General features: G+C 34.4%; 1 protein-coding gene across 6 annotated transcripts in view; it reads left to right on the top strand.

The window, feature by feature from the left end:
* The window catches only part of LOC109062969 (F-BAR domain only protein 2), a 38,305-nt gene that overhangs the window by 3,783 nt on the left and 21,793 nt on the right, over nt 1–12,729 (top strand). For all 6 annotated transcript variants that reach the window (XM_042724267.1, XM_042724265.1, XM_042724266.1 and 3 more), the window contains exons 2-7: nt 2,993–3,084; nt 4,777–4,851; nt 6,408–6,549; nt 8,644–8,796; nt 9,219–9,323; nt 10,204–10,302. In XM_042724267.1, the coding sequence (XP_042580201.1) occupies nt 2,993–3,084; nt 4,777–4,851; nt 6,408–6,549; nt 8,644–8,796; nt 9,219–9,323; nt 10,204–10,302 (666 nt within the window). The remainder of the gene's footprint in view (nt 1–2,992; nt 3,085–4,776; nt 4,852–6,407; nt 6,550–8,643; nt 8,797–9,218; nt 9,324–10,203; nt 10,303–12,729) is intronic.

Genomic DNA, 12,729 nt, shown 5'->3' with positions numbered 1-12,729 from the left:
CATGTTTATTAAACCTTCATGGGTTAGGTTCAGCAGATGGCTGTGGACTAAACCATGCATTAAACCAGGCAGTTAACTTTCCCAGACTGTGTGTTGATATCTCACTTACAAGGACACATTTGCAAAAGCGTATACATTTTAAACTATTTTAAACCTAGTATTTAGGGGACAGAGTGTATTGTAAGGGTAAAGCATGACAGATTGCAGAACTCTAAGATGGTGTTTAAATTTGTTCAAATGATATAAAGAATTATGCATTTTTGGTTTGATTGTTTTTTTTTACATTTTCTCCAGGTGAATGTGCTGCTAGACTGAAGTAAAGGAATAAGCAGAAGACCATGCGAGAGTAGATTTATGAAGGTGGAATATTTTTAAAATGTAACAACATTTCCAAGTAGGCATTCTTGATTTGAGCTTCCAGGAAAGAAGTGTGTTTGTGTGTACGTGTACCTACTTAACCATATTTTTGGGGTCAAATTTGTACCCAGAAGTGAGCTAAATCTGATGAAAGCTCTTTTGGGGGCGTCCTCATTTATAAATATTGTGTTTAAGATAAAGAAAAGAAAAAACTCTTTTTAAAATTCTGAAAATGCAGAAAGTTTTCTGTTAGGTTTAGGGTGTGTGGGTCATGTTATTGTATTCATAACTAGCTGTATATAAAAACAGAAGTCAATGGAATGTCCTCATTTCGATAGCTAAGTAAACTGTGGGGGGGGGGTTGCATTCAGGGTCTTTGCATATAGTCTCTGTATTGGGAACCTCACCCAGTTTGTGAGCTTCATGAACAAGCACATTCAACTCAAACACACACATTTGTACCTTCACGTCTTGTCTTGTGTGTTTTGGCTTTAAATATGAATTCTGTTTGGTTTGACCTGAGCCAAATTGTGGTTTAAACCCCCTCACAGAAACACAAACATACAGGAAGGCATAACACACAACATCAGCGTCTGTGAACATTTTCCTACGCTCAAATTAGCAACTTCAAACGGCATGTTTTGTTCCTCAACTGCTGTTTGTCTGGTTTATCGTACTTCTCTGAACTTCTCTTTTGCTAACGTCATGGAATTATAACAGGTCACAGATATTTGACATAGTTTTGGCGGTCATTATGGGTTATTTGTTTTTCAGAGAGTAAATGTGATAATTGTTTGTACTAAAATATGACATTTTCTGTGACTTTGAAGCAGTTTATGATTGGTTGTCTATTGCTAAACATCTAGCTGTAGCATCCTGGCACGCCATTGTTTTTTACACTGTTTACATTTCACATTAGTGTGGAAAAGCTGATGTGGAAGTTACACAGTATAAACATGAGAGCAGAGCTTCATTCTTCCGTATATTGGTTTATGTTCATGTATTTTTGCGAAGGTAGTGATCATATAAGTTTAACACGCATTTCTCTGAAATACCATGACTTCCCCTAATAATATCCTAAAAAACTGGCATTAAAAAGCTGACATGAATAGTTTCCTTTGACGTACGCAACCTTTAAAAAGTTTCGACTGAGTAAAATTAGATTTTTTTTTAAACATTAATATTTTTGTTCAGCAAGTATACATTCCATTGTAAAGACATTTCTAATGTTACACTAGATTTCTGTTTCAAATAGATTCTATTCTTTTGAACTTAAGAATTAATCAAAGAACCCTGAAAATAAAATATATTTCAGTTTCATCAAATTATTAAGCAGCACAACCATTTTCAGCATTGATGATAATAATAAATATCAGCAAATCAGCATATTAGAGTGATTTCTGAAGGATCATGTGGCATGTATTCAGCTTTACCATCACAGGAATAAATTACATTTTATATTATTATTACTGTGTTTACTGTCTTTTTAAACGAAATAAATGCAGCTTTAGTGAGTGTAAGAGACTTCTTTCAAAAACATTTTGTAAAAAAATCTCACACTTTTGAATGCTAGTGCATGACTACAATGATTATGGATAGATGATTTTTTTTTTCTTCTTCTTGTGCTTCTCTTTGAATCACTGGTTGAACTCTTGTCGTGTGCCAGATTTCTGTATTTTCACAGTTGGCTTTTGAGAAATGCTAATAAAATAGCTTAAAATTAACCTTTTTTGGTTTGGTTCATTAATCTGATGTATTAACTGTAAATGATTTGCTTGGGTGAAAAGCCTTGGAGAGCATATGATTGATTATATCTGTTGTACCATGCTGGCATGGATGACAGCTGTATTTACAGTCAGTCAGAACAGATGTGCTGAACAAACACAGCCTTATTATTATTAAAATTAATATGAAATGAGCGACATTCACTTTAAATTCCAATCAACGTTTTGCCACCCAAAAAAATGACATAGAAGGACCAAGCATTTGTACATATTTAAAACTATTTGTATCCATTAGTTCTCAGGCAAAATTTGATCATCATAAAAAAATAACCCTTTGGAGGAAGAGGTAACACCCTTAGCACAACCATAGTACATGTGTGTTTGTGTTGCATTTATAAGCACTCTCTCTTCTAATGCATGTACATAAAGCAGATGTCTATATGCATGGCTGCTGGCATTAAAATGTGTGTGTTTCTGTCATTGTAAAATTAGAGGAGGTGTCAGGCTTCTTTTCAGATCTGAATTATGCATTAGTTTAGTGCTTGCATTTTTAAAATGCTGATATCGGACACTTGTAGCATTGCAGCCATGGTTACTATGAAACCATTTACACAATTCAGACCAAGCTTACAGCACTGACTTACGGGCAAAGATACGAAAGTATGTCGCGGATGAACATGGTGGACCAGTCTGCTTTAAGGAGTCAGCTAGATGCCATTCAGACCATGACAGCAATGATTGTTGAGAAACCAAAAGTGGTAAACAAATGTCTGCACCAGTGATGACGTGCAGTTCAATCCTTGACACGCAATTCTTAATGTTGCTTCTTGCTGTTTCCCTTTTTTAGGGAAAACATGTAGTGATGTGGCTCAAATGTAGTTTTTAATTCAATTGTATGCTTTCCTTGGCAGGGCGATAAAAACAATGGATTTGATGTACTGTACCACAACATGAAACATGGCCAGATATCCAGCAAGGAGCTATCAGACTTCATCAGAGAAAGGTAAAACTGTGTGTGTGTGTTGTTGTTGTTTTTAAGGGAAAGACAGGAGTTACCTCAGTGTGTATTCATGACAGCCTGTCACAACGCAGACAGTCATCCTTCCTAAAAATTGTATGTTAACAGTGTTGTTTGTGTTAACTGAAACTTAAATTGTTATTATTTATTGAAATAAAGCTATAGGTAAAATAAATATTACTTGGAAAACTTACTTTAAAATAATTAAACAGTTTGGCTAACTGTAATAAAATAAGTTAAAGTTGAAGTACAACTAAAACTGTTATTAAAACCAAAAACGGCCTAAAAGTTTTAAAAGTTAAGTTTTAAAAAATGATTAAAAAAAAAAAAAACAGCATAACGAAATTGCTAAAATGAAAAAACTTTAAAAGCTGAAAATATAAAATAAATCAGTGTTAATAAAATAACACTGTATATAAGTGAAGTATGAAATCTGTTGGCCTCTAGAATCTTTACAAGAAAATCTTTTTGTAGACTTAGCAGCGGAAACCACATCAAACCTGATCTAATCTTATCCCCTGCAAAATGTCAGTAACACTTTTTGAGATCTTCTTGTTGCACAAACATGCACAGTTCTGTCAGCTCATTCAACTGTGCAAGCGTTGAAGCTCTGCTAGAGATCTTGCTGGTCTCACACAAGCAAGACATCTGTCAAGGGAGTACAGCTATTCCAGAGGAAACTATTTTAAAACTTTTCTCTTAAAACCTTCCAAATGTTTTCAGGAATGTTGCAATTCCTCCATAAGCCTCACCATCCGTCACACATTTCACCTGCTTTAACGGTCAATGCTGTGTTAAACGAATGGAAAGAATTCACACTCTGAAAGATTTAAAATGTGCAGAGGTTTTAAACCATCTCATGAGCTCTGTGACTGACACAGGAATTTTGTGGATTCATAATACCAAGTCATTGGAAATGCTATTTGTGTCATTTTAACAAGTTCTTAGTCTTGATTTATGTTCTTTTGGCAATTGTATTGTGAGATTTTTTTTCAGAGGATGATGAGTGGTTTGGCCACAAATGGAGCGTGTCTGTCTCCCCCTTCTGGACACGGTGTGACGTTGTCTCTATCAGAGTGAAACAGTGCTCAGGCTAATTTTCTTTTATAGGTCTTTCTCTTTTGACAGAAAAAGAAGACCATAGCAATAGATTTTCAAATGACTCTGGGCAAGTGACTGTAGGGATACACTACCGATCATAATTTTGGACCGAATCCCTTTTTGTTTTTACTGTTTTTCACATTTTAAAATAATAATCAAATCAACCGAACTATGAAATGACACAAGTGACAATTTGGCGATTACATAGTGACCAATAAACCATGGGCTTCTCTCAGATATCTCAAACTTACTCAGACATTTTAAGCATTACTAAATGGGTTCACATGTTTGCAAAGGTCTTTGTTTGCCTATATGTAGATGTATCAGTGTTATCTGTGCAACTTGCATGTAGTAACACCACTTTTCTTTTAAATCATTCTTTTAAATGCATTTTTCCACCATTTTTTAAAATGATTGTTACTGTTGTTTGCAAGTATGTGTTAATGTTTGTGAGAGTAAAATCAAAATGTTTTATAAAGGATTTTTTTTTTCTAAATAATTATCAGCATTAGATGGCCTGTCATTTTTTGGGTTTGATTGATTATTCACATATGGTTTTCTCACCTTTTGTCACAGAGCCACCATAGAGGAGGTGTATTCAAGATCAATGACCAAACTGGCCAAGACAGCCAGCAACTGCTCTCAGCTAGGGTAAGACTGTATGTAGGGCCCTATGAAATCTGTTTTATTTTTTCCCAAATTATGTTTTTTCCATTTGGAATTTTTCTATACTCTGTTTTAATGGTTAAATTAAATTTTATTAATAAAAAAACAGGCCTAATTAATTGAAATCATGAAACACACACAATTTAACAGCAATTTATTAATAGTTTAACAAAAATATTTTTAGAAGCCCTATGGCCCTATTTAAGGTCTTTCTCTAATTAAGTTTAATTATTACCAAATTCTGTGTTTTCCATTAATTTTCTGGATTTCATTTGAATGGTTTCATTAAATTATAATATTTAAAAGCATCTCTAATTAATTGATTTTATAAATAATGTATATACATTATTTTTTTTATTTACATTTTTATTCTAAATAAGTTCTGGTAAATAATTAGATTTTTAATAGATTTATTAGTAGTAGTAGTATTGTCATTATCATTAAGTAATATATTTCTGTCACAGTTTCTTCAAGTTAAACCGAACTTTTATTTTGAGAGGTTGCTGTGAAGACCTTTGTGTTTCTATGCATATATGATATAACTATAATTTTTGTCACAATAAATGGTAAAATGCTCATGAAATGACTCTCATGGCAGTTCTAGCGATTATATTCATGTGTTCATGTGCTCATATACTGAGGCATCAGAGGCTGAAAACACTGCTAGCGTCATGCACGCTTTAGTATGCGTCTGTGCCGTTCATTCACACAGACACACGCAGAACATGCAGGATTCATATTTAAATAGTAATTTTGCAGCTAAATATTCACAGATGTTATTTCATATCGCGTTTTGATTTGAGTGTACTGACCTGCTTTTGTTTTATTCATTCATGTACATGTACGTGTGCATATGCACGGGTGAGTCTAAGGGTTCACAAGCCCAGTGGGTTCATTATGAACTTCATTTCAATAATGTATTTATAATGAGCTGGAAAACCCACATCATTTCAGCGTCTCCCAGGCTTTATCCATGAAAGCCCAAGCTCATTACATGCTAGGAAGCAGAATTAATACCCACAGCTGTTCACTTACCTGCATGGAAATTTTTTGAATCTTTATTCTATATAAACTTTATTCTGGCAAGCTTGCAGTACTTTCCCTGCTAATGTGAGACACATTGCCAGTCAGGCGAAACTTCATAAGCTACTTCAAAAAGATCTGCAGGAAGAAAGCAATTAACTCATTGTTATTGCTATTATGGTCCTGAAATAGCCAAGGTTTGTACAATAACTATTTGCAAAATATGCTAGATGCAGTTGTGTAAAATGAAAGCTGGTATTTTACTGGCCTGCGGTGCTTTATTCCACAGAACACGAACTTCGCACCCCCTTCACATATCATATTGTCAGTACAGACATTATAGTGTCATTAAACCTTGCACAGAGCCGTTCCATTAAAAACAGCAGGACCAGAGGATAAATCTGATATTGAGAGAATAAACACACCTTGGTGTTAAATCACAAATCATGTTTTATTTGTACAATGTGTGTGGAGTATTATGCCTAGAGAAGAAAATGAAACGGCCATTTGTTCCACAGGACGTTTGCGCCGGTGTGGGATGTGTTTAAACAGTCCACCGAAAAACTGGCAGCATGTCACATGGAGCTGGTCCGCAAACTTCAAGAGCTCATCAAGGAAGTCCAGAAATATGTGGAGGAACAGGCCAAAAATCATAAGAAGGTATGGGAGCTGCCGTCATCTTTGGTGTTTGATTAATATCCATGTAAGTTTGGTCATAACATGCCTCATAGCGAAGTATGAACCCAGTTTTTTTAGCTAAATGAGTCTGCGGTACACATGTCGTTCCTTTAAAAAGAGGTCTGGTATGTAATCACTGTAAGATAAAACCCATATCCATCTTTCAAAAACATATATATTTGCATATTAATAATAATGGTCTCCTGTACGAAATGTCCCACTGTTAACTGTTCATGGATATGGTCCTCATCCTCCGATTAAAATTTCTAAAAATGAATCTTGTAGTAAGAATAATAATAGTGAAATTAATAATTTGTCTATTTATGTCAAAATAAGGTGAGATCTTGAGTTTTGTTTTGTTTTTTGAGAAAACGAAACAAAAACTATTATGGCGGTAGTATTATTATTTATTAATTATTATTGCTTAATTATTTACTTAGAAATGTATATTATTCAACCATATGAATGGAGAGAAATATATATTTCTTTAAGGTAATTTTGATTTATATTAATTAATATGATTTATATTAGTAATTAAATCATTAATTCTAATAAGATCCCAGGCTTGCTTGTTTTTCAGTTTGTTTTTCTGCACAGCTACAGAAGAAGGGATGAAAAAGAAAAAAGTCAAGTCTCTGGAGTGAACATGTTTATGTGCATGTGCAGAGAAACAGTGTTTGATATCTTGCAGTTACAGCAGAAGCTCATTTTAAACGCATCAAAGAACATCAGCCAGGTGCTGTGACTAAACAGAAAACAGATTTGAATGTGTCAGGTGCTGAGGGGATTGGGTTGACAAGACATGCCAGCTGGGTTTATCTTCTCAGTATTTTTTCTTCTCACACTTTTTGTTTTGCTATGTAAACTTGTGCATATTTGCACATATTAAATATGTGTACAATTTGCACAAACAGAAACCTAATGGCTCTTTTTCAGTCGTGGCCTGATTTCTTCAGTATGTTTCATACTTCATATTTCATTGAGCATCTGTTGGTACTTTGAAAAATCAAATATTAAAAAACTCAAAATGACATTTTAAGCTGTCTGCTGATCCATTTCAGTTTATTTAAATGATGTAGACTTTCTCAAATATCCAAGTTTATCATCATTGTGAAATTGAATGGTTAATTTACTGTAAATCATATCCAGTCAAAAATTTGGGGTCATTAAGATTTTTAATCAAAAACACTAATACTGCAGTTTAAAATAACTTTTTAATATATTTTAAAATATAATTTATTCCCTTTGAATCAAATCTGAATTTTAAGCATCATTACTCCAGTCTTCAGCAAGGACAAATTAAATTGATAAAAAGTGACAATAAAGACATATAATGTGACCAAATATTTCTATTTCACTTAAATGATGCTATTTTGAGCTTTCTATTCATCAAAGAATCCTAAAAAATATGACACAGAAAAAATGTGTTCAATATTGATAATAATAAGAACCATTATTAATGATTAAGCACCAATAATTACTGATCATAACAGAGCAGCAAATCAACATATTAGAATAATTTCTGAAGGATCATGTGACACTGAGGACTGGAGTAATGATGCTAAAAATTCTGCTTTTATCAGAGCAATTAAATTACATTTGAAAATATATTTATGTAGAAAACAGCTATTTAAAATTGAAATAATATTTCTCAATATTACTATTACTGCAGCTTTGGTGAGCAGAAGAGACTTGTTTCAAAAACATTTGACCGGTTATGTGTCGTATATATGGGCATTATTATTATTTTTTTTTTAAATATATAAAATGAAGAAAATTAAGCCTGCTTTAGCTAAGTGACATTAATTTAATGACACTTTTCACCTGCCCGCATAAATTAAAGGCTGTACTAATAATACAACCATGATTTTTAAATATATTTGAGATAGAGCAGAATGCACAACAGTTACCGGTTGAATGGGTGGCAGCCTCATCCTTGAAGTTAGTTCATAGAGTATAATAGAAATTCTGTAAACTCAAGGCTTGAGGACAAGCGAGACAATTAGGACTGTGGACATTACATTTTTTAAAGATGAGAATAATACTAAAGCTATTTCTGGTTTCTCTGGTTTGTAGACAAAGGAGGAGGTGGCGTCCACGCTGGAGGCTGTGCAGAACATCCAGAGTGTGTCACAGGCCTTACAGAAGAGCAAAGAGAACTACATCAACAAGACTCTAGAGCAAGAACGCATGCGCAAAGAGGGGGCCACACAGAGAGATCTGGACAAGGTACAGACACAGACCTATACATACATGAATAGTATCCAAAAAGTTTTGGATCCGAGAACTACTGAGTAATACTTGAAAGTTTGCAGGATAAATCCATGTAGGAATCTCCCTTCATCCACTGAGTTAAGCTGTGCTAGATGTTAGAGGCACTTCAGCAGATACAAAGGAAATATCAAAAACACATTAGCATTTTTTTTCTGTGTACAGGTTTCTATGTAAGTACTGGTACTTCTGAATGGGTTGAGGCTGGGATTTAGCACATTTGAAGTGAAAGTACTTGATGAACATACAGTATACTATGTGTGGAGAGCATTCACTCAGTATCGTTATCTCATTTTTGACCGAGATGGCTTTTAGAGGCGTTTGCATTGGAACTCTTCATATGTAAATCTCTCTCTGTTTGTTTTGTTTGTTGTTTGCAGGCTGGACTGAAGGTCAAGAAAGCCACAGAGACCTACAAGTCATATGTGGAGAAATATGCCAATGCAAAGACAGAATTTGAGCAAAGAATGACAGAAACCGCACAGGTATGACTGTGTGAAGTGTGCATGAGTGTGTTTGTTGAGGTGGCTAATTGTCTCTGCAGGGGGTGTGTGTGTGTGTGTGTGTGTGTGTGATGCGTATTTGTATGTTGTTGAGTTATTAGAGCTTTTATGATATTAATTAGAGCTTGATATGGATTAACAATATTAATACCAGACACTCAATTAATAAGACACATTAAATATAGTAATTATTTATATATTATGTATAAAATCTATAAACAACCCATGGGCTGGATACACTCAATTCAGGAAACACTCTTACCCATCCTGCACACTTATTTTTCAGTCCCAAATCAGAGCCATGGAGTCCTCAAACATACAAAAGCTTAAGCTTTTTATTGATGTTTCTTTACATGATCCACACACACATGCACAAACACGTTTTTTTCCCTGTGGTCACACATGCTCTGACTTATACTGTCATTATCTTGTTTCCGCTCATTTCCTCATCTTTTTCTCCTCTTCCACTTAAATCTTCTAAAACCCTACTGTCAGTCTGAGAGGAGCATAAACAGCAAATCAGGCATGCAGCCATCCTTGACACACACACATCCCACATACACACATGCATATTTATTTTCACTGTGTTTGTGCATGTTATGCGCTTCTTAGCTAGTCAGACCACCCAAATAGGCTAATCATAGAGTTGTGCCAACAATATAAGAATGAGTCTTATGTAGAGACACACTCACACACAGGATTGTTGTGGAAAAAGATTCTGTCTGATTAATTATCATTACCAACATCTGCTTTCAGCTTCACTTTTCGAGACTGACTAAAACTAGTATTATCCATTTTTAAACTGCTTTTGAACCATTTCAGAAAGATAAGTCAATGAAAGGTTGTGTGTTTATGTCTACAGAAATTCCAGGGCATTGAAGAGGAACATGTACTGCGTATGCAAGAGATTATCCATTCATACTGTCAGTCTGTGGAAGAGACACACATACAGATAGGAGAGGTAAGCAGAGATATACACACACAGTCCTTATCCAGTAATCTCAAAACAACTGAAACAGTGATAAATTTCGATGCTGAAAAGGTCTGGCAACACTGAATTAATAAGTCTATGAGATCTGGCTGTTGTATCATTGTTTAGCTGTAGAGGGCGCCAGAGCTCCTTAAATGTGCATAAGTCAAATAAGCAGAAATGAACTACATAACATGAGACTGTCTAATTAGTTTTTCCTTATCAATCCGCAAACCAATTGCCACTAATTCAGAGTGATTTATAACATATGCAGACCCTTTTATTCACTGAAATACATTTCCGTGAAGGCAACTGAATGTGCATTTCTACACACCCACAGCAAAACTGTCTCTGTTTGGCATTTTACTGGTTATTGACCACAGAACTGTTGCATGCTCTGGTTTGGGCTTCCTCCTAACCACACACACTCTTGTGTTCAGCTTTGAGCCCGTGGAGAAATAAGATTTGAGTTTCTCTGTGGTTATTATGTTTATACTGTTTCTGTTGCATACATATGAGTTGAATCTACTTTCAAATGCAGCATTTGCTCATGCAACAGTTAGTGTCACTGTTCGGCTATACATGACATTAGTTTTGAGATCTTAATGTAACAACGGGATCTAGAAGTTGAATGGAAGAGCAAGTAAATGGAATAATGGCATGCATCTTTGAAAGAAGAGATTAGGCCAAATTCTTGAATGATATTGTGCATAAACCTATGAATAAAGACAAGCTATGGGACAGTTAAGTGATGGTATATGCATCTGTGTAGATAATGGTCAGTGATTTCAAGATCATAAAAAGTGTTTAGTTGCCAAATCCCCAGTAAAGTCCTACACAACCCTTGGACCCACTACCCTCTCCCAAGAAGCACCTTCACTACACTCTTAATTTACTTACATATTTGTATACTGAATATCTGAATATTTTGCAGTAAATGAAGTTATACTATACAGATACATATATCTTTTTTTCCCCCTTTTTTTCAGTTACATAATTTAGTCTAGAATTGTTTTTACCTCATAAAAGACACTGGGACACTTAATCTTGTCTTTTTTCTTTTTCTTTTTTTGTGAAGTGATTCATTTCAGAGCGCTATTATTTTAGTATCTTCAAAATACTGTTATAGATTTTATTACTATTTTTAAAGTTTTCATTTTTTTTCCATTATTTTAGGTTTTTTTTGTTTTTTTTTTTTTTTTTTAATGTGTATCAAGTTAAACTAAATGAAAGTAGGAAATTTTATTTGTTAACATTTACTTTGTTTCAAATAATAAATGTTTTTTTAATTAAATGGTTTTATTTGTAAACTATTATAACCCTGTTTCAGATCTGGTTGGTTTGATTCATGGCTTAAAAAAATTTTATTGAAGATTTTTTACACAGCTTTACATGATGTCAATCAGCTCCTCTGGTCCACAAACAGGCAAAAAGGACAATGATCCTGAATCAAACTGACTAACACTTTATGAAGTGCTCTGTGAAACCACATCAGCTATGAAAGCTAAGCATTGCGTCAGCAGTGGAGATGTGTGGAAGACATATTGCATTTGTCACCATACCTTGAGGCCTATAAAAACAGAGACAGTCAAAGTGATCACCTGGGGAAATAATGTCACTAGTCACATCCTCATTGCGTGCCCTAGCTCTCAACCCTATCCTTTTTAATAAATCTCAATCTTGCTTGCATGGGATACAGCTCTAGTGCTGGTAATGTGGTGAAACGCTCAGAGTGAAGGCAGTAATCATAACACATTATGTAGCGCTGATGACCATATCACCAGATTTTAATTCAATGTCACTTTTGATCATGAATTAATACATTACTACTGAGTAAAATAATTAATTTATATCCAAAAAAATCTTACTGAATCTTCTGAAGCTTTTGAATGGTAGTATATTTGTGTATATGTATTTTTTCACACACTGCTACAACTGCTACTCATTGAAGAATAGGAGCACAGCAGTTGAAGACGTAGGAGTGTTTGTCAGAGAGATGTTCACATTTAAAATCTTTGGAGCTTGCACGTATGATATGCAACATAAATATCTCATTATTTAGCATTCCCTTCATGTTATGACCATACTATCAAATGACATAAAGTCTGCTCTGAAGAGTGAGCAGTCTGTGACCTATTTTGCCCGGTCAAGTGAGTTCAGACCCAAATGCCGCCAATTCTGAACAAAGTCTTGGTACAGTTGTACAGTCAGCATCACTTAGTCTTTCCTGGCTTTTTAAGAGCTTACTGGGCCCCTTTGGTACCATTGGACACTGAATATTCATACATACAGTTTGTGATAGAAATCCTTTTAATCTTCCTACTGATGTTTGTTTTTGTTTTGTTGAAACACACAAAAAATGTGTGGTCACCATAAGGTTTGATTTGTTAACATAGTTTAATATAAATCCTAACATGA

The sequence above is a fragment of the Cyprinus carpio genome, chromosome B5 (assembly GCF_018340385.1).
Source record: "Cyprinus carpio isolate SPL01 chromosome B5, ASM1834038v1, whole genome shotgun sequence".
NCBI lineage: Eukaryota > Metazoa > Chordata > Actinopteri > Cypriniformes > Cyprinidae > Cyprinus > Cyprinus carpio.
The sequence above is the reverse complement of the archived record's forward strand: the minus strand, read 5'-3'. Positions and strand labels throughout refer to the sequence as shown.